The 24261-nt window shown below is 34.9% G+C and overlaps 1 protein-coding gene across 1 annotated transcript in view; it reads right to left on the reverse strand.

Annotated features, from left to right (window-relative positions):
- Positions 1-6483: 6483 nt before the first annotated feature.
- Positions 6484-24261, reverse strand: part of LOC114329545 (uncharacterized) — a 368468-nt gene continuing 350690 nt past the window's right edge. Inside the window, exon 4 of the mRNA XM_028278689.2 lies at positions 6484-13350. Coding sequence (XP_028134490.1) covers positions 11698-13350 — 1653 coding nt within the window. The 3' untranslated portion in view covers positions 6484-11697. The remainder of the gene's footprint in view (positions 13351-24261) is intronic.

Here is a 24261-nt window from a genome sequence, read left to right on the forward strand (position 1 = left end):
GGACGGCTTCAAACGGGGCTATGTCGAAAGGCTAGGTGGATGAAGGAGTCAATTCCTGATCTGAGGCCGTGGTAGGAATGGAAGTTCAGAAATCTGGACTGCCTGGCACAGGTTTTGGACGACAGTTTTATTAGGTACCCACACAAACAGGATATGTAAATATATTTCGGTGGACTGGTCTCTTTGTAGGGTGCTGGACGGTCCAATTCACCTATTCAGTTGTTAGAGGTGCTCAATTGAAATGGGTGTTTTAGAGAGACGAATGGGTTTGAGACTGGATGATAGGAATACGGTAAATTTGATGACTAGAAAAAAAAAAAGAGAGGATAGAGAGATACATGGTTTCCGAGGTCATGCAAAAGAAGGAGGTAGTGGACAGGGTGTAAGGCTGCAACAATAGGAATCTGAGTAAGTAAGTGGCCTACTGAGTTTCTCTTTTGATAAAAGTAGAATCATTAGGCATATCGTTATTTCTCTGTTATTAAGATTATTAACCATTTTAAATACCTAGGATGTTGAATAAACGAGACACTAAATCCGAATGAAGAAATTAAAACTCGTATAGAAATTGCAAGAGGAGCATTTATAAAACTCAGATCTATTCTGAGCAAATCTCAGCTGAACTTACAACTAAGAATTAAGTTCCTAAAATGTTATGTCTATCCTGTATTACCATATGGATCTGAAACCTGGATCATGAAGGTTAACATCATGAACAAAATAGAAGCCTTTGGGATGTGGTCGTATCGTAGAATGCTCAGAACATCTTGGGTTCAACGCATTTCAAACAGAGAAGTTTAAACAGAGTGTGTCAAGGCGAAGGTGATTTAACCAAGATGATAAAAAAGAGAAAACTTGAATATCTGGGGCATATAATGAGAGGCAGCAGATACAGGATGCTGCAGTTAATACTCAATGGAAAGATCGACGGAAAAGGTGGAATTGGTCGGAAGAAATATTCATGGCACCGAAACCTTCGTCAATGGACTGGCTTATCAGCAGATCAATAATTGTTACATGCCGCACAAGATCGAGAACGATATCGGCAAACTGTTATGGAAGCTACCCACGCCTAAAAATTTGGGCACGGTACTTAAAGAAGAAGAAGAAGATTATTGAGGGTATAATTCACTTAAAAGTTCTTCTTTTCGGCTTTTTCCCATTATGAGTTCACCGTTTTCGTCCTCCATAACATACTGCCTATCGTAGTATTTCCTAACAAATTTTCTTACTTTAGATTGCAGGGCTCTGTTTTCCAATGAAATTTTTTTAATGTCTTATAAAAATAATGTATTTTGGAGAATTATTACTAGTCCGACAAGAATGGAGTGCAATAGTAAAAGCGCAAAGACTCGCTGAGAGTTGTAACGCCATTAGATGATGATTTGAAAAATAAGAATAATGATTTAAATAATTTTTGTTGTTTATTTCGATTATAGCCCAAGAGCCCGTGGCCGCTAGGCATTCCATATTTAATAAAAACTGAAAGTTTCTCTGCGCATATGCCCAGCACAGGTAAAAACGATCAGCGAGTACGGACTTTGGATCGTGGTTACTTAAGCAGTTAACACGTAGGAAAGGTGTGTAAACTATTATATTACCTTTCTTAAAGTATAAAAGCTGAATTTTATCCTCCTCTTCCTCTGTCTGTTCTCCTTCGTAAGGATGTAGTGGCGTCATGTAAGTCGTTTAACTATTTCTATCCAATCCGCTCTCTCCTGTGCGTGTTGTTTTGCTTCGGCAGTAACCAGTCATGTCCCTTATTTGCTCCGACCATTGTAATGGAGATCTTCCTTTGGATCTTCTGCCCTCTACGAGTCTACGTTGCCTTCAACTATCATTCGTTCCGTGCCTTCTCTTCTGCTAGTTATATGTTTAAAATATCTCAGTATATTTTGGTTGATAGTTTTGCTAAGTCTAGTTTTTATGTGAAGTTCGGCTAATATTGAATTATTTATGAGATGTACGGTCCATGGTATGCGCAACATTCTCCGGTAGACGCACATTTTAAATGCCATTATACGTTTTGAATCTGCTTTTTTGATGGTCCAAGTCTCTGAAGCGTAGGTGGCGATAGGAAATATTAACGCTCGAACAAGGCGTAATTTTGTGTTTTCTAAAATCAATGGGAAAGTCCCAATAGTTGGCTGTATACCATAGTTTAAAAAAACCTATACAGAAGTAAAAACTTCAAATTCTATTTTGGTATAAAATCGTTTTATTTTTTAGTTTTAATCGTTTTAGTTTTTTAAATAAAACGATTTTATACCAAAATACAATTTGAAGTTTTTACTTCTGTATAGGTTTTTTTTGTGTTTTTTGTAATGTCAGTATTCTTCCATATTTTGTGACTTTGGCTGTTGCCGATCTGGCTATTATGATGCGCCTACGAATCTCGTCTTCGCAGCCTCCACTGTTAGTAATAACGGAGCCTAAGTAATTAAATTGTCTGACCACTTCGTAACCTGCCAAGTCTCTTATCTCCGGTTGGTTGTTTCTGATTCTATCGATGATCATTACTTTGGTTTTCTGTATATTTATTTTCAAACCATATTCTGTACTCACCGTTCCTAGCCTATTCATAAATTCTTCCAGTTCTTCTGGTGAAGACGCCAATATAATAGTGTCATCAGCATAACGTAGGTTTTTTATTTTTCTTCCTACTATCGTTGCTTCACCTTGCCATTCCTCAAAAACTTGACCCATAATGTGTTCACTATATATATATTGAATAGAATGGGGGATATTATACATCCCTGTCGCACTTCAGATTTTACTTTGAAGTTTTTCGAAACCACATTATTAACTCTTACATTAGCGGTGTTATTTACATAAAGTGCTTGTAATAGATAGATTAGATGTTCTGGTGTACCCATTTCTCTAAGTATATGCCACATTTTATCCCATTTTACGTTATCGAAGGCTTTGGAGTAGTCAACAAACAAAGTTTATGAATTTTATATATTATTTTAATTGGACTACTATCAAAAGATAATATCTGAATAACCGGACAGTATCAATGGTTTTTTCACCTTGACGGACACATTGAAAGTCTACTGTAGGTACGAGCGCGGGACAATATGTTGTACTCGAGTGTAGACGAACGAGTGAGATAGTGAGTTCCGTCTACTGCGATCTTTTACTGCGCATCATCAGTCGTAGTATTTATATTTAGATATATATTATATATTATTATACAGGGTATCCTAAAAGTAGTGGGACGGTCGAATATTTCGCGAAATGAACATCCGATCGAAAAGCTGAAAAAAACCTTTTCAATATTTTTCAAAAATCTAACTGACGCCAAACATGACACCCCTTCCACACCCTGGAGGTGGGGTGGGGGTAACTTTAAATTTTAAATAGGAACCTACATTTTTTATTGCAGATTTGAGTATCTCATAAAAAAGTAAGTAAGATTTATTCGAGACATTTTTTAGATTGGTTGATAGATTGCGCTAATAAATCGTATTTTTTAAATTACAGCGCCAGCTATTAACAATTCTAAAAAATGTTTCGAATAAATATTCCTTATTGTTTCATGAGCAATCCAAATCTGCAATGTGCCCACCCTACCCCACCTCCAGGGGAGGAGTGGTAGGGCCTTGTTTGGTATCATTCGATAGACTTTTGAAAAATATTGAACACGTATTTTTCAGTTTTTCGATGGGATATTCATTTCGCGAAATATTCGCCCATCCCGCTACCTTTGGGACACCCTGTATAATCATCATCATCATCATTCAACCCGGATCTATCCACTGCTGGATATAGGTCTCCCTCAGTCTTTTCCATGCATTTCTGTTTTGTGCTGTTTATATCCAGCTTTTGTCGATCCGTTTCATGTCATCAGACCATCTGGTTGGCGGACGACCTCTACTTCGATAAGCTTCTTGTCTTGATCTCCAGTGTATTCGACATTCTAGCTATGTGTCCAGCCCAGTTCCACTTTAGGGTCATAATTCTTTCTATGGCATCCGTCACTCCTGTTCTCCATCTTATCTCCCTGTTCGTAATTCGATACCGACGAGAAATGCCTAGCATTGAGCGTTCCATGACTCTTTGGGTAACTCAAATTTTATTACTTACTTTCTTGGTCATTGTTAAAGTTTCTGAACCATAGGTAAATACTGGCAACAAACACTGATTAAAGACTTTTCTTTTGAGACACATAGGCAGTTCTGACTTGAGGACATAGCTCAGCTTGCCGAATGCCACCCAAGTGAGTCCTATGCGGCGGCTTAGTTCGCACGTTTGATTATTTCTTCCTATGCGTATCTCATGCCCTAAGTACTTATGAGAGGTGCTTTCTTCAATAGGCATGCTATTTACTGAAATCTTTTAATATGGAGCAGCAGGCCTACGCCTCTCCGAAGATGACTCCAATAAGAGTCGAAAATTGTCGGTTCAGAGTGCTGGACTGCGCTCCGTATTCTAAGTGAAAAATAAGATTGTTTTGCCTTTCCATTGCAACTGAATAAAAATGGTTTACATTTTTATTTTTATTTTATTACTATTATTAATCCTATAGAGTAACTAGGACCATTTCCCGTTGTAACTTTACCAAGCTGCAGACGGAGGTTTTGAATTGCATAGTGTAGAATTCCTTCCCTTTTGTGTCTTCACTGCAGCATTCATCTGGCTTGCATATTGTAGAAGCCTTGGAGGTGTCACCAGGGAAATGGACCAATAAGTTTTCAATTTAAAAATCTTTTAGTAATATTTTTAATATTTTTCCATATTATTAATGTTGCTATTAGGATCGAAAAGTTTACCTTTCAATTGCCAGATGACGCTAGTCACCTAACCCATACATGTCAGTTGCAATGTGAGGATAAGCTTTCATGGTTGGTCACTTCGAATGTAGAGCAGCAGGCCTACGCCTCTCCGAAGATGACTCCAATAACAGTCGAAAATCGTCGGTTCAGAGTGCTAGACTGCGCTTCGCATTCTAAATGGAAAATAAGATTGTTTTGCCTTCACATTGCAACTGAATAAAAATGGTATACATTTTTATTTTTATTAGTATTACTCCTATAGAGTAACTAGGTCCATTTTCCGTTGGAACTTTACCAAGCTGCAGACGGGGGTTGTGAATTGCATAGTGTAGAATTCCTTCCCTTTTGTCTTCACTGCAGCATCCATCTGGCTTGCATATTGTAGAAGCCTTGGAGGTGTCACTAGGGAAATGGGCCAATAAGTTTTCAATTTAAAAATCTTCTAGTAATATTTTTAATATTTTTCAATATTATTAATGTTGCTATTAAAACTGAAAACTTTACCTTTCAATTGCCAGATGACGCTAGTCACCTATCCATACACGTCAGTTGCAATGTGAGGATAAGCTTTCATGGTTGGTCACCATGGTTGGAGTGCTGGACCGCGCTCCTTATTCTAAGTGAAAAATAAGATTGTTTTGCCTTCACATTGCAACTAAATAAAAATGGTATACATTTTTATTTTTATTTTTTAAATCTTTTCGCTTAACAAAAGATTTGTCATGATTTGCGTTTTTGTATGGTTGATTTTTAATCCAACTTGTAAGGGGGCTAGGTATAGTTTCTCCAGTTGCGATACTGCATCATTGATGCTGTCAGCAAAAAGAACAATATCGTCAGCGAATCTCAAATGACTAAGTATTTCTTCGTTAATATTAATTCCTTTTTCACTCAGATTTGCGTTTTTAAACATATGCTCTAATAATGTTGTAAACAATTTTGGCGAAATTGTGTCTCCCTGTCGTACTCCCCGTTTTATTTTAAATGCATAGGTCTTTTTATCTGTCAGTTTTACGCTTGCTGTCGAATTTGGATAGATGTATTTAATCATGTTTATATAGCGATGATCTATACGACACTCTGTTAAGGCTTTTAACATTTTTTGATGACTTATGGTGTCAAAAGCTTTTTCGTAGTCAACAAATATCAGGACTAATGCCTTGTTATATTCAACACTCTTTTCTATTAAGTTCTTAATAATTACTTGTAAATGATCATTTGTGCCATATCCTGCTCTAAAACCTGTTTGTTCTTTTGGCTGATAGAAATCCAACTTACTTCCTAGTCTGAGAAATAAATATAAATAATACGACTGATGATGCGCAGTAAAAGATCGCAGTAGACGGAACTCACTATCTCACTCGTTCGTATACACTCAAGTACTTTTCTCGCTCTCGTACCTACAGTAGACTTTCAATGTGTCCGGCAAGGTGAAAAAACCATTGAAACTGTCCGGCTACTTAGATATTATCTTTTTATAGTAGTCCAATTAACACATTATATAAATTTCATAAGATAATATTTTACACACCTTTGCTACCTGTTACTTGCTCAAGTAACCATGATCCAAAGTCCGTAATCGCTGATCGTTTTTACCTGTGCTGGGGACATGCGCAGAGAAACTTTCAGCTTTTATTATATATGAAATGCCTAGCGATCTCTTGACCTATTACCTACTGGTAAAAGAAGAAAAAAAAATCAAATATTCTTTGTATCGTTTATTTGAACAATATGTCCTACAAAATAGCAGAATTATCAATACTTCTCTGCGATTACAGAAAACATTTGCGAACAATATTGAGCAGTTTCATATTACAACATAATAATGATGTAATATCAACATATGTAAATAATAAGCTAAATCTGAAAAAAAAATACCTGTTTGATAAAGGTTACATTACATCCTATAATTAAGTCAATATCAGTTTTAATTAGGAAAAAGTCGATACAATTTGTGAAAATAATATACGAACAGGTGCGGGAGCAAGCCAAATAGGATTCTATTTTAGTGACGTCACATTGCCTAGCAATCGTCGATTCTCCCATTATGAAATTCTATTTTGCGACGTCAGCAAAATAGAATTCTAGTTGGCGTGCTCTGGGCCCAGGAATATTTGAAGGGGTGGGTGCAATAACCAGGTAGCTCCATATTTTAAAAATGAGAAATTGTGGAAAATCGAAAAAAACCTCCTAAAAATTCAAAATTAGTTTATTTTTGATTATTTTTTTCCTGCGGTGAAAGCATGTAAAGAGAAAGTTTTTACGTAGTTTTTGTAAATATTATTAATATCATACTTTAATAAAATAAAAAAAAAAATTGGAGCTGCTTTGCCAAAAATATACAAAAAAAATAGTTTTAGGTTTATTTATATGTTATTTGGATACAAAAAGTAAAGAAACTAAATAAAATGTCCTTATTACATTATTATCAAAATACAAACTAATCAGTGGAATATGACAACATAAAAAACAGGTAATATTCTTCTTAGGTTACTAGTGCTCATCTTCAGTTTCGGATGTTTGGCATTCTTCTGGCTCTACAGAAACAAGTTGTTGGTAGTAGCACAATTCAGCCTTGCCAACATACTGTCTGGCCAATTCCATGACATTTAATAGCTTATCCCTTTTCAAAGGCAATGGGGCATTATAAACCGTATTGTGTACTTGTGGAAAAATCGGTACACAAGATTTCTTTAGAAGAACGAAATCCTCAGTCACAAAACCATTCGCTGACTCTGAGCACATAACAGTCTCTCTATGTGTTTCACTAAATTCGATAACTTTATATTTCGATATGGTAAATTTTGCACCAGAACTATTTTTAATATTGCTTTTCTTAAAAAATGGCTCCAGAACTTCTTTATAGTTTAGAATCATAACTTGTTTAACAGTTTTCACAATAAACTTCTTACTGGTATTTGCTATCATGCGACTCCATTCCTCTGGCAGATAAACTCTTTCTTTCTTTCTTTCTTTTTTCTTTTTCCACCAGAGCAAACGACCCGTCACAGGGTAAAAAACTATGCCCAGGTTCGGGATAACGATGTCTTATTCTCTTGAATCTTCCATGCAATAGAAGAGATTGCCAAAAGTGAACAAGAACGGAGTTCTTGTTCTGCGCAGCACAGTTGTCACTAAAAACGTAAAGGGTTGTTACCTGCAGATCAATGTATTTATTAATAAAATCGTGTAAGCAACTTATCATTCATTTGGAGATTTCCGACCCGTTATTTCATCGAAAACATAAAAGTAACTCTTCGAAACGCTGCCCTTATGGATATTTTATATCTTTTCTATATTTTCTATTATATTATTTTGCCAACAGTTAAGTGCAAGAACCAGGCAGCTCCAGGAACTGCCCGGTTCTTGCTACAAACCGAAAGCAAAGTAGCTCCAAATATCGTTGCCATAGGGAACGATCGGCCGATTTTTTTAAGAGTAAGTCACTAAAAATCTCATTTTGGTAAAAAAGTGGAGCTGCCTGGTTATTGCACCCACCCCTTCATTTACACTCTGCACTCTGTCTAGTTGCCACGTACTTCAATCTGTTGGTATCATCTGATAATATGGCTTGAAAAGGAAATGAGACGAGTAATATTTTCATTCATATATTGATGGTTAATACATAACGTTTTAGAGAGTACACAACTAACACATTAAAAATCAAACAGAAGCAGGTCTTTTACTATGAAATTCTAACAATTTGTGATTTTTACATCACAGATAATTTTAGATAAGGATTAATTCAAATTAAAAAATTAATCAAATTGCACTACTTTTCTTTTACTAATTTTAAGACCCCTGGCTTATGTGTCTGGTATTCTGTTGAGTATATAATAATATCTACTTTTCACTATGTGTTTTAAAGCTCTAAAACTTAACAAGTAACACACAAAGGAAAGCTTGGTCAAAATGCAAAATAACTTTCACGGAAAATTAAAACATCAAGGCAGTTATTATTAAAATGAAGAAATAATTATAGTGGAAAGTGTAGCACATTATTAGGGACATGACTTTAAATGTAAAGCAAAAGATTTATTATCTTTATATAAGATCTAAGGCACAGCGATGTAGAGAATAATGTAGAAGTAGAAATACGGCTGGCTGCCAGAGTAAAACGCCACATTTTAAGATATATGCCAGTAAGTATCTTGAAACAGGTATTTTTTTTTCTTTCGGTGCCTATTAATTTCGGATATTTGCAATCATCGTGGCTATTCGTACTTTGTTCACTGCTGCTCGAAACAGCCCAGTATTTGTTATGGAAAACCATGCTCATAAATTTTTAAGCTAGAAGATCCGTCTGCCTTCGGGACCTATATTTGCCCTTAATTTTTCTACAAGATCAGCCAGTCTATAATATTCGTTTTTTCGCCTAGTAGGTCCCAAGCAGTCCAATTTCCGGGTCTTTCTAGTATTTAATAAATAAAGTTGTATATTCGTTCTACAAAGTACTTCCCCATTCAGAATATGGTCCATCCAAGATATTCTGACTCATTTCTGTAATTTTATTGACTATGTGTCGCAAGATGTCTAGACTATCGGCAATGATGACGGTCTTGCGTCTTTTTCTTGTCGGTTTTCCATTACTAAGGATTTCCTTCAGTACTCATAACAAGTTTTCACCATTGGTGATTATCTTTAACTCCTCCAAGGGATTCGTAGAATAAATGACCGGCTGAATACTGAATTTGCTCGGGCCATCTGGTGACCGTTGTATTGGTCTTCTGCTAAAAAGTTTTCCAGAAATTTTTAGCAGAATTTCCAAAAATTAACCTCTCTGAATTATCATTACTGATAATGATATAATCATTAATGATAAGTGAAAGATAGGAGAATCGTACTGAAAACAGAAAGCACAAAACAAAGGCGAATGGAAGAGACCAGGGGCTTTAGTATTTATTCAAAACTGGACGAATTAAAGGGTAAAAGAAGAAATTATCATCACCTCTGCGAACTACGTACCCAAAGAACTGTACAATTCGGTGCAGATATGTTTTGGACAGCCTTTCTTTAAATGTCATTTACTTAAGAATGCAAACGTTTGTCCGATGAGTTGTCCAAGGTATGTCCAGCATCTAATACTACATCTCAAAGGCATCAATTTTGGCGTTCTTATATGAGAAAAGTCCAAGTTTATATAGAAATATAGTATAGAAATGTTGAGAATACAATTATTGCAGTCACCAAACTCATCTTGATAATTTGAGAGAACGATCTATCTTTCCAAACTTTATTTACGCGAGCATTTATTGCCATTATACTAGATCCGAGCTAGTGGAAGCCGAAGCAGCTGAGTGGTGTTGAATCTGCCTATCACCATTATGTTGGTGTTATCTTGATTAATTTTAAGATCAACCTTAATGGTTTTATACTCAACTTTTCGCAGGAGATCTAGTATTTCTTGTTGATTTGGTGCTATAAATGTAAGGTCATCTTCTTTCTTCTTGCAGTACCGTCTCCTATCGGGGGTTGGCTACCATCACACCAATCTTAACATTGTTGGCTGTAGCTCTGAACAATTGTATTGAGCTGCGCCCGTACCACTACCTTAAATTTCGCAACCAAAAAATCCTTCTACGTCCCACATTTCTCTTTCCCGAGATTCTTCCTTGGATTATGAGCCTTAGCAGGGAGTACTTTTCCATTGTCATTATGTGGCCTAGATATTCCAGTTTCTAGCCAATGAAATGTTCGCTGTATAGGAATGGCATGTCAAAAAATTCTGATTATTCCATATACATTTTTTCAAATTTAGAATATGGCAAAAAGGGGAAAAATACGTACATTACTTATTCTTTGACGATTCCTTTACAGTTAGAAATATTTTGCAAGTGAGTAGCGCCAGAAAAGCCAAAATAACTATTTCAAACACAGCATTATCCTTATGCCAAAATTATCATTATCTAAGTCTGTCGAGGTTTATTTATGACGCCTAATTAAGAATACAATTTACTTGTATTCGTGAAATATGAAACTTTTATAAAATAAAATTAGTTATTATAATAAATATAATTAGTATAACGTAGGAGCTTTACACAAAGCTACTATACTTAGAAACACCTCCAAAATCTAAGCATTTGTTGTTCGCAAAGTTTTTACAATTTTTTACAGGTACTTATCGTAAAATCATTTTAACAGTAATAAATAAATAAATATCAATAAATAATCTATACAAAATAAAATTTAAAAATAACCGAAACCAAAAGAGCAACTCCAAAATTAATTTTTGGTATATTTACAAAAGTCTTGAATTTCTTTATAAAAATAATTTGAAAATTGTTAAAAAGGTAACCTAAAAAACTAAATTAACGAATATCTTCGACATCTGAAAACATTGATACGATGCAGGATCATATTGGGGATAACTCATAAGCAGGAAAAATTGGGACTAATTTTGTATGGCCTTGAGTGGCACACATTCGTCCTAACTGATATAAATATATCTAATTTACATTCTAGATAAAAGTTATCAAAAGCTTATACAATTCTAAGTTATCAGATACAGCACGTTTAGATTTAAATTAGATATATATTATTACCTATAACTGGCAACACTGCGCGCCGTCGAGTACCATGCGGTCCCACTTCCCATGCTAAAGCACCTGATATCAGCTGATTCTAACCCCGTCGCTCCGTCCTTCGCCGTCATTTGGCGATTAAACAACGATAGTGAAATAAGCAATGTTGCCGATTTTAGTGCTAGGAATGTTAAGATTTCAGTGGCCTATATCTAATTGAAAACTAAACGTATTGTATGAGCGTTCTCTTATTCTCATAAAAAATATCCAACTTTCTCCTGCTCATAAGAAAAACACTTACAACACACACATACCCATATGTCGAAAGATTTTAATTTATATGACCAAGCATGTAGCCGTTTTTCTTTCGATCTAAACCCTTTCAGTCTGCTCTAATATTACGAGTAAAAGCAGCTCCTTGACTTTGTTTTCTGTGAATTGGCATATCCTATGACACCTGCGAGTTTGTTTTCAGCAAATGGTCTTAGTTTGACACAAAGGAAAGCTGACATAAGACAAGATACTATTAATATAGCTAATAAAACTACTAAGGTTGCTGCAAAACCTGGAGTAGTCATACATATTAATCCTCCGTTGTTAATTTCCTCCTTGGCGGGAAAGACCATAGTGGGTGGAGTTGTGCTATTGCTGTTTTCGTCAAGTGTAAATGTCAAATCTCCTGTAGATACAACCCTAATAATCCTATTCACCCCCACTTCCTTTTCCGGGTCGACAGCGAGAGCTCTCTTTGATCTCCTTTCATCCCTTGGTCGCCCAGGATGTAAATATGCTTCGATAGGTAGCGGTGGAGGAGCACCATAACCAGTATCAGGTGGACCATGCACCAAATCAAGCAAGCCGTGGAGATGTTGTCCTGAAGAATCTGAACACTGATCTGGACATTGATATCTGCAGATTTGGATGGTGCACTGGAAGTGAACTTCCATGGAGTCAGGGAATTTAAATGCCTGGAAGTGGGCATATGATAACACTGAAGCGCTTGCGCCAAAGTTTTTAATCTTAGTAAATCTGGACATCAATTTTGGTCTTGTGACACAACCTCTTTGGTCGACTAACTGTATGGGAGCTCTTTTTCCATCGTGAGCCATACAGTTCCTTACCAACATATCAAACTTGTTGTCGTCATCTTTAATAGCTAAAACCATTGTCATTGTTTGGCCTATTTTGACTAAACCTGATACTTCCGACGCCCATGGTCCCTTTCCTACTTGTATTTGCATCCAGCAGCCCACATTGTCACCGGCAAAGTCAGTTCTGACAACGTCAAGCATATCTACCGGGAAGGGTCGGAAAGTAACCGATTTTTCATACTGATCGTGCCAAGTACATCTAAGTTTTCTTGCTTGATCCCAGACTTCTTGTACTTGAGGATCATATTGAATAACGATGATGTTTTCGAAGAAAGTTCCTGAGCCCGATTCGGCACCATATCCATAAAGACCATTTTCGGTGTTACCAGAGGTTCCGCAAGCATGAATACCTATTTCAAAATGAGCTGAGGTTCTACCTAAACCAGCAGGAAGATGAACACAGTGGACGTTACTATAATGACCTTTGCTGAAAACTATACCATAGAAAGGTTTATCAAATCCAATGTACACTTTCATGAGGTTTTTCTCACATTTCACATCAAGAGAAAGAATTTTCGGCATATCTGGAACTGGGGCAGGCCAAATTTCTCCACCAGCAGTGTCGTATTTGTCCATAGCTTGCTTCTGAGAAGGTGGTGGAGGGGGTGGTCCATTGTAGGAAATTTTGTTGTTATCGAATGGGTTATTAGTGTTCTTTTGTCCGGGGAAGGGCTTGTGGTTACTGTAATGTCCTCCATTGTTTCTGGATGGTTGATTAGGATTTCTTGATGGGGGACCACTGTTATAAGCAAGTTTTTGTGGTGGGTCTGACTTGTCATCTAATGATTCAAGAGCCAGTTGGTCTGAGCTTGGTTCTTGTTCATTTTTGTTAAGTTCCTTGATTTCTTCCGAGCCTTGAACTGCCTCTACCACTTCAACTTCTTCCGCAAGGACAGTAAGCTGAAACAAAAAAAAATTAATTAGTTTAAAAGGTAAAAAATAGTTACTAATTTAATAGAAAATAAATTAATGCACTATAGTGCATTCACTGAAGGTGGATATGAGCTATTACCTCCGATGTCGTTGAACCTCCATCGATTTGCATGAAAATTGGTGAGTGGTTAGAGGATATCTCAATCAATAAAGGTGACATAGTGCTAATTTGCGCTTTTACCGTGGACGTAGATGCCACCCCTTCTCGTGGGTGAAAATTATTTTATTGAAAATAACCCCGTAATGCGATAGAGGGATAAATTCTAAGCAAAATTTGTTATATAGGTAAATTCTAAGCAAAATTTTTCATATAAAGTTATTAAAATAAATCAAAACTTTTTGAGTTATTAAAGATCAAAGATTTTAATTGTTCTTTGCATGTTTTTAACTGATTTTCATTAATAATTCAAAAACTAAAAGTTTTTATAAAAAAGTTATTATTACTAAAATTGAAGCTAATAAAAAATTAAATAAACCCCTTACTATAAAATTCTCTTATTATTAACTAAAAGTGAGTTATAGGTAATTGAATGTATATTTTTCTCGGCGAGTAAAAAAATCTGAGTATTCCAGCTGAAATAACGGGAAAAGGATGTATTTTATAACATAAACTTATTAAACATTTGTCAAAGTAATTAAAAATATCTATCAAATGAGCCCCCGAACATGTTGACAGCATTAAAATTTATGCTCCAAAATTGTTTCGAAGTTTATCTTTTAAAAATTTTTTCAAAAAGTGTTATTGTTTTTTTTTTAATAACTCCCGTTCATTTTTACGGCATCAGGTTCATCTAAACACCGTTTGAAAGCTAATTCCAAGGGCTATTTAACCACGTTGAATTTACCCTTTTAAACTGTTTTTTTACTTACTTAACGTTTACGTTAAAACTTTTTTTAAAATAAAAGATTAAATGGCCCCGGTTGCATGGTTCTCACAGCAAAATTTATTAAATTATTTTTGGAATTATTATCACAAGAGTATGAAAACCACAATAATTTTAAAAATTATGATTTTTTTTAATTCTATCTTTTTTTCAAAAATATGCATTCTAAACCGGTCAAAATTTCTTAAAATCATTACTTATGCTAATATAATCAAATTCTTGTATGGATTACTATAAATTTTATTTTTTGTGGAAATGGCGTATGTTTAATTTTTCACTTTTTCCTAAAAAAGTAAGGGTTCTTTTATTTTCATCATAACTTGCTTAATTTTGACGCTATGAACTTGTTCTGAAGCTCATTTGATAGGTATTCCGAAGTGCTTTGACAAATGCTTAGCAGGTATATTTTATACATTGCATCGTCTTCCTGTAATTTAAGATTAATACTTAGATTTGGGTACTCGTCAAAAAAAAAACACATTCAATTGCCAATAACTCACTTTGACCTAACATTAATTTAGCTTTTTAAGTGAGAAATGTATTAAATTTTTTATTATATTTAATTTCAGTAATAATAACTTTTTTTGCAAAAGCCTATATTTTTTGAGTTATACGTAAAAAACCGATTTAAAACATGTATTTTTTTACGAAAAAATAAAATTTTTGATCTTTAATAACTCAAAAAGTGTTGATTTATATTAATAACTTTATATAACAAATTTTGCTTATAATTTATCCCTCTATAGATTTATGGTATTATTTTTAATAAAATAATTCCCCCCCCCCCCGAGAAGGCGTGACATCTACCCCCAGGGTAAAAGCGCAAATTATCATCATGCCACTTTTGTTCCTTGAGGAATCCTCTAATTACTCACCAATTTTCATGAAAATCGATGGAGGTTCAACAAAATCGGTGGTGAAAACCCTCAGTGACTGCACTACTAGGATAATCTTGATAAAAGTTCAATCTTTTATAAACCTAAAAACTGACTCTGAATAATAAAAAGATGATTTATTACCACAAATTTTTACGCATATCATTTCTAACTACATATGCTGCAAAATGTATTTAAAAATATAGATAATATTAAAAGAGGATTAAGATATGCAATTCCTTCTCATCTCATTCTTCTTCTTCTACTTTTTGTGTAGAACTGACTCTTGCCGTTTTTCAATGTGCCTCCACAAGTTGTCGTCCCATCGTTTTTGTAGTTTTCCCATTGGTCGTCTTCCTCCTATTAGAGAACTGTCTCTCGCAGCCTTTACTACTCTATTTTTTTATTGTTCTGTTTATGTGGTCATTCCATTCTACTTTTTGGTTCTAACCCAGTTACTAATGTTGTCTACATTGCATCTCTGTTGTGTGTCTGTATTCCTAGCTAGATAATTGTATATATCTTTATTTCTCCATATTGTTTCATTCAGGAAACATCTGTGTCTTTCATGTGATCTTTCACAGGGTGCAGCATGTGTTGTACATCAGTAGGATGTACATAAGTAGGAGTACCTTTCAGATGTGCATTTAATTAAAATAATTTTCAGATTTAATAAGTTTGCAACAAACACCTTGCATTGAAACTAATGTAGAAAAGATAACATGTTAATTAGGACTTTGTACGATGATTTTTTATTTTAAATTCCTCAGTTTCCTTTCTACAAAATTGAATATGTCTAAGAACTTCATTAGCATTCAAAATATAAATTTCTAATTTTTAAAATATTCTCACTAACAATTTAAAATACTGCTGTTTTCAAAATATCCTTATAATAACATCAAAACAATACACAATGAATTTATATTTTATTTATTGTACCAGGAAAACTTACAGAAAAGTATACAGTAACCAAAAAACAATCAGATATTATCAGTTTTCCTTTCCATATTAGTCCATGTGTAAGGCCACTTTCGTATGAACAATGTTTCTGACTCGATTTCTTTGCGGATTCCTGTTTAAAAGTGTCCCCTTTAAACAACACAGAAGGGTGCCGGGTGAAACAATTTTTTAAGCAAATTCAAAATTACCTTCTTGCCTCAAAAAATGTATTTTTCTACACGGGCCAATGTAACAAAAACGAGGTTTTGTTGTGGCAGAATAGATATAGCTTTAAAGGATAATTACTTATTTATGGAAGTTTCCTCAAAATAGGCTAGCTGGAAATTGAAGAGACTAAACAGTAGGGCTCAGGGAAGGATCAGGCCGTATTTGCACGCCCTAGTAAGACGGTACCTAATGAAATACTGGAATGATAAAGGAAATAAATGAATATAAGGAGTAATGAAAAGAAAGGGAACTACTGACCAAGAAGATATTCAGAAGTAGTGTTGAGCGCCAGGGAAGAATTTTATAAATTCTTCTCCACGTGACCTATATTGCTGTACCTAACTGATACTATTAAAATGGTACTATTAAAATGGTAGGATAATAAAACATATAAGTATGTACAACCACATTTAATAAAAAAAACCTATATACCCTATATACAATTTTTACACTAGCTAATTATCCGACGTACTAGGCTAGTACACTGCTGTCGATAATGCAGGTTTTACAGTAGAAAAAAAAAATATGTAATGAATTTAGTATGAATAGGTATTTACCTTAACAACTTATTATTAATGAGGGTTACAATATTGGTTGACAATACCGTATCTAATCGGAGGTGACAACATCCGACAACTGGAATAAATATTATTAAATAGGATATGACCTAGATACTGTGCACATTATCTTACATATGGTTTATAAATCCCAGGCTATTTTAAATAAATTAAATAAGGGTGAAATATAATAAAAATTGTTGAAAAATATTGAATATTATGTTAATTATGGTTAAGAAAAAACAATGAGGGTATATTATTATTAGAGTGATTTGAAAGTTATTGATACGAAGAGAAAAAAAATAGTAAAATTGGAAGTTATTATTAAAACAAATTGACATGCAAATTTAGTTATATAAAAACCTGTCCCTACAAAAAGTAGGCGGATTGCTTCTTCCAACCTTCGGTGAAGATGATGAGGGGAGAGCCAAATAAGGTATCCTCTGGTTCCCAACCCTAGGGAGGTACTCCACACCAACAGGAAGGTACGGCAAGCAGGTAGCTGCCCAGTATCGGAAAACTCAACTTTTATTCCACAAAAACCAAACAAAACATCCACATTCCATCCAAAATATCCCCAAAATGATTATGTATTCCAAAAAAACAAATTAAAGTATGATTGACTTAATTTTCCATCTTCTTATTTTCTTCCGTGGCTAAAAGCATAAGAATCTCCTATTAGCTGGTGTTCCTTAAGTACACAAAAAACAGGGCATATAAGAAAGGTATAAAAACCTTATAAAAATTTCTAGAAAAAATTACCGAAAAAAGAGGAGCTATTGACATTTATAAGTAAGTGTCATTAACCTTGAACAAAAATGGAAATGTAAAGAAATGGAAGGACATATGAACCAAGAAGATATGTATATATTGCAATAAGGGATTACTTTATAGACGTAGATACTAAAAGTAAATGAAAAGTGTCATTACTTCAGAAACTATTTTGAACTGGAAATTTAATTTGAAAGAATTTTTCTTGTAGAAACATGAATTTGATAGTGAGATTGACTCGTTAAGACCTGATGTTTTATATTCATAGAATAACAATTATAATATTACTATAAGTATTGCATTGAGAATGAGAACCATGTTTTTTTTTACAAGAATACTTAATAGCCGACTTACCCACTGTTTTCCAAAAGGAAACTTGGAAATAAAACTCTTCCTCTCACCGCACAAATCCCAAAACAAAAAATAGCTCCTTCCAAAATAAACCAATCCTATAATAAATGAATATTTTAACTAAATATTGTATTCTTTAAACAGTGACCACGGAAAAATTTACTTGTTCATCCAACCAGATTGAAAATTGAAGTGACAATCCTCTCCGATGGGCGATATGACATGCCCCTCCGTCGGAAGCCGTACAGCCACAAGCTAAGACCAGAATTCCCCAAGCGTAGTACCAACCTTCTATTATATTTGGTCACAAATCTAGGTAACCCGTTCTAACCACGAACGCATAACTGGTTGCATACTTATTAGGTGGCTTATAGGAATAAATATAATAATATCGTAACGATGGCACTCATCGTTACATTCCCCCATTACTCGGAAAAAAAAATTGATCTTAGGAACAATTTTTTTCCATATATACTTATAAATACTCAATGCCAGTATTCATAGAGAAAAATCACACGCTGTGGGATCCAACACAGGCGTGAACAAACCAAATAGCAAAAATATAGTGCGAACCTATGATTACTTCACTACTCTAAACTAACCTATCGTAGGACATCGTCCAAACTCGTAGGACCAGTCCTCTGATATATATCCTAAAGACCAAATTGTGTTCCAGTTGATTTAGTAGATTTATATAAAACCCCAAATTATAGTCAACAAGAACACCATAACCACAATATTCGAATACAAACTTAATATAACCTATACGACGACTAACTTACTCACACTTACAGCTGACTCGATCGATTATACCTAACCGCAAATTATGAGTCATGTAAATGGGGTTGTCTTAATGACCAATATATCACATATGGTACCAACATACCTAGTTAAGGTTTATTATAACCCTTTGCTAAATTTCATAATTCAGATAAATTCTAATCAAAAAATGTCGAATGGGACGAGTAGTACAAACTGTTCTATCGATGGACAACAGATTTAAATAGAGCATATCCAAAGTGAACAGTCCGTAGAAATCTCGTAGCCAATTCTCAACATGCAAAAAAAAATAGACCACAGTATAACCTAACCTAAATATAAGAGTCATTAACAAGAAAGGGGAAAATTTATTGTAGCAAGACTTTTATCCTAAATTGGTCCGACAGTGGACAACAGATTTATAGGGAAGCATATCCAAGGTGGAACAATCAGGCAGATTTAATTGAGCAATGCTACACTTAGCGCTAAATGTACTAATGATGATTACATATTTGTTACCATGACCCTAACTCAACTGATCATCAGATTTGTATCAGATTCAATGGGAGATCTATCTAAGGGTAACTAATCGAATAGTTGACCTAACAGAAGTTAGCTTACTCTGGGATTCTCTAACTATAGCTATAGCTACAACAGATTGATAAGAATGGCCAGAAGAACCTAACCAATATTTCGAAGTCATCTCTCATGAAAGAATTCAAGAAGTCACATATTAATAACTCTTATAAATAAATCCAATTATGGAAATACTAGAGAACAGGTAAATCAATTTCTAAAGAAACTGCAGATTAAGAAAATGTTCCCTAGTTACTCACAGAGAACAGGATATTGATCCTGACCCTAAGGTACATTTGAACAAAAAAAATTTAGTTCCTCGGAAAGATGATGCTTGAACAAAATAATCCCTCGGTGAATACAAACGCTACAATATTTCAATATAGTAAAGAAGTTACCATCATTATCAGAATAATAAAATAGTAAAACTTAAGAAGGATAGATAAACATACAAGTTAAGACTAAGTTTCTTCAGAATGAATGTAAACTGAAAATCGAATAAGAATGCCTAGTGCATGATTAAAATGATGATTAAACATTCTATCATATAGATTCAGCATCTGAACTAATTGAGGTATGGCTTGGAACTAGACAACTGTGAGCAATGAAATCTGCTTCCTATCAGGTGCACAGTCGATAAGCAACAAGTCTCGAACCCACGTATTTGCATAGCCAAGCTGGCAAACCACTTTCCTAAGAAATGTTCACTACAATAAATAATGAAATGGTTTCATAGTCTTTGTCATAAATTTAATCTCAATTAACTTTATCAAAATTTGGACACATGAAGTATGACTTTGGAATCACACTGTATACTAAAATTGCATTTACCCAAACAAATATCACAATGACTTCTTTAGACAAAAATAAGCTAATGTACCAAGGAATCATGCTAAGCACTGTTCCATTAACTTTCCAGTAGAAACTACAAAATCAAACACAAAACTAAACCTATTTGGTAGATACACTAATCTACAAGTGATGACAATATAAGCATAATCACATACAAGGTGTTAACAGTTCCATACCAGTTCAATATTAAGCCCAACTAAGCTAAATCTCAATAATAAACTAATGACATCTCAGATACATAGAATATGGAAAGCTAGAAAGACTACTATAATAGATAAAACATAGAGTCCCTATCTGGTGACTAAAATCAAAATCCAATCGTTAACCTATTCATTGAACAATCGAGTATTTCTAAAGTTTAGAAAGAGGAATTAACTTGATCAATATTGTTAAGTTAATCATCTTCTTTTGATGACGAAGTTTCTAAGTCGTTGACAGTATTATCTGGTAATAAGTCCTTTATATGAAATCGACCAAGTTTCCTGTTGGACGAACTATCTTTTAATTCATATATTAAAGGAGAGATTACTTTACTGACAACACATGGGACATATTTCTGACAAAATTTGGCAGAAATAGCATCACCTTTACTTGACTTAACAAAATTACGTTTTAATACCCGATCACCAACAAAGAATCGCAAATCTCTTTTCCTCAAATTGTATTGACTCTGTGACCTAAGGTAAGAAGATTTTAACTTCTTTCTGATGTCTGCAAATATTGGAGGCAAAGTCTGAATATCATCTAAACGATGAAGCTTCTCAGAGATCTGAGGGAGATTTGTGGAATTGTCCGAAATTAAACCAAAATAATCACCAGACAAAGCAATATTCCTACCAAAATTTAAATAAGCTGGAGAACATTGAGTAACTTCATGGACCGAAGTTCTTATGGCTTGAGCTATCGAGTGAATATACTGGTCCCAAGCTCTGTGATCTGGATATGTGTATGATCTAAGGGCTGTTACAATACTGCGGTTCACTCGCTCACTATGATTAGCTTGCGGATGGTATGCAGCATTATAAAAGATCTTCTGAACTTTGTATTTAGTTAGAAGGTCTTTAAAAGCCTTAGACACAAATTGAGGACCATTGTCACAAGACACAATTTGGGGAACACCAAACAACAAAAAGACTTGTTCCTCCAAATATTTCACAATGGCAGGGACAGTGGCATTCCGAAGAGGAAAAACTAGTGGAAATTTTGTAAAGTAGTCCACAACCACCAAACAATAGGTATAGCCATTGTAGCTACGAGGATATGGTCCAATCAGATCCATGGATATCATCTGCCATGGGAAGTCAATGTTCCTAAAAGTACCCATTAATCCAGCTTGTGGCATAGTACTTGGCTTGCAAGTAGCACAAACTTTGCATCTAGAAATATATTTCTTGATATAGGTGCGCATGCCAGGCCAATAATATAATTCTGCTATCCTACTAAATGTTTTATAAGAACCAAAATGACCAGATGTCACATTATCATGAAATGTACGAAGAATTTCATCCCGGTTTGCTGTTGGGACAACAATCTTCCAATCAGACATATTAGACAAAGCTTCTACTGAACTAACAACATGCTTATAAAGGATATTATTTTCTACTTTAAAGTCAGGATACTGATCAGGTTCTTGGGTAACCTTTTCCAACATTTTCTGATACCATGCATCCGGAACTAAAGTGGATAAGTCAAGAAGATTGACATCAAACGTTCGAGACAAAGCATCAGCTACTACAACACCATTTGCTTTACGATGGACGATATTATAATCAAAGGCTGACAACTTACAAATCCATCGAGACAAACGTTGGGATGGGTTACGCATAGAATGCATCCAGAGTAAAGAACTATGATCAGTAATAAGGGTACACTTACGACCTTCTAAATAGTAGCGGAAAGCCTCCAAGCCATGAATAATAGCAAGGAGTTCACGCTCTGTAGTGGAATAATTTTTCTGAGCCTTATTAAGCTTCTTACTAGTATATGCTATGGGGTGTTCAGAACCATCTTTCATCTGAAAGAGTACGCCACCTGAAGCGGTGTTTGAACAATCCGTCATGAGGTAAAAGTGTTCACTGAAATCAGGTGAAGTCATGACCGGAGCACTGGTAAGAGCTTCCTTAATGCGATGAAAAGCATCATCGGCTTCAGGAGTCCAGGTGATAGTCTGGCCCTTTTTCCTATTCTTAAGGAGGTCAGTAAGGGGTGATAATAAAGTAGAATAAGAAGGCACAAATCGACGATAGTAACCACACATGCCCAAGATCCTACGTAATTGTGTAGTAGTTTTAGGAATGGGGAAGTCCTTAATAGCGGTTACTTTATCAGGGTCTGTTCTCAAACCTTGATGATCAACAACATATCCTAGAAATTTCAAATTAGGACGACAAAAATTACATTTCTCTAAATTAACAGTGAGATTAGCCTCTTTAAGGCGTGAAAATAACTTCTCTAATATCTCAATATGTGAAGAAAAATCAGGAGTAACAACTATAATGTCATCTAAGTAATAAAATACAAATGGTTCAAGTTGTGGACCAATAACCAAGTCCATTAGACGACACATTGTTTGTGGAGCTGAAACTAGACCGAAAGGCATTGTGACAAATTGAAATAACCCTTTACCACTGACAGCGAAAGCAGTATACTTCTTACTCTCTTCGCTTAACGGAATTTGTAAGAAGGCTTTGGATAAATCGATCGAAGAGATATATTTGGCATTCTGAAGTTTGCTCAGAATTATATCTATCCGAGGGATGGGATAAGCATCTCGATTAGTAGTGATACTATTAAGTTTGCGACCATCGAAGCATACTCGGAATGATCCATCCTTCTTCTTCGTCATCCATAACGGCGAACAATATGAAGAATTTGACTGTTCGATAATGTTTAGAGAGAGCATCGAATCAATTTCTTTACCTAAATCTGCTTGCCATGCCTGAGGTATGGGATATTGATATTGTCTAAACGGAGTTGAAGTGTTCACTTCGATAGTATGAGATATTAAATGTGTACGGCCTAATTTATCTGTGGAAGAGATCGAAGAAAATTTAGAGATAATATTCTCTAACTGGTTTTGTTCTAAGCTAGACAAACTAGAGAACTCACGAATGGCACTTACAGTTGCGACATTAAAGGAAGATATAAACAACGAAAAATCTGAACAATTTAATGTACTATTAAATGCATTTAAGAAATCCATGCCAAGAATTATAGAATTTTTAATTGAAGGGATAACATAAAATGTAATCATTTTCCGAATATTGGCAACTACGATTTCTGTGTCAAATTTACCTGTAATTGACTGGATAGCACCATCCGCAGTAGAGACTTGCAGAGAAGAAATAGGCATAACATTAATATCCGTGTTTTCTAACAATTTCAGCGAATTCGAACCTATTAAAGAAATGTTAGAACCACTATCTAATAGAGCTAAACAAGATTGTCCTAAAATTTCAATTTCAAGATAAGGTCGGTTATCATTATGTTTCCTAACTAATAACGAATTTATATCAAAATCCAAAATATCTGATTTATTTTCAAAATTATCTGGTATTAACATAGACATATTATTATTATTTACAAACGTACAACCAGGTATAGAATTTGGAACTGTTTCGTCGTCTTGATTATGCTTATTACTAAAATTCCAGCTTAATACTGGAGGGGATAATCTACGATCAAGCGAACCGTACGAGTCAACTGAAGTGTTACTAACAATTACTTTTTCCCTGATTTCGGTTGGCGTGCTGGTCTCCGGTTGGAAGTGTTTCTTCCTTCCTGAGAGGGTGTGTTTGAGCTGCTGGCGGGTATTGGACCTGAAGCTTCGTCTACAGCTGCGGTCATATTCCCTGATGGGGTTGCTGTTTGAGGAACGCTCAGGGTACGAGCCTCTGCATGCTCGTTTCCCGAACACTTAAAACAGTTACGTTTAAGCGTATTTTCTCTACCACAACCGTGACAGAAAATCCGTGTTTGGGGTCTGGTACAATCCCGAAATGTGTGACCAACAACCTGACAATTCCAGCAAGACAAAGAATAAGTAGTCACAGACACATTCGGTGTATGGGGTCTAGATTGCCAAGA

This window comes from Diabrotica virgifera, chromosome 1 (assembly GCF_917563875.1).
Source record: "Diabrotica virgifera virgifera chromosome 1, PGI_DIABVI_V3a".
Lineage (NCBI taxonomy): Eukaryota > Metazoa > Arthropoda > Insecta > Coleoptera > Chrysomelidae > Diabrotica > Diabrotica virgifera.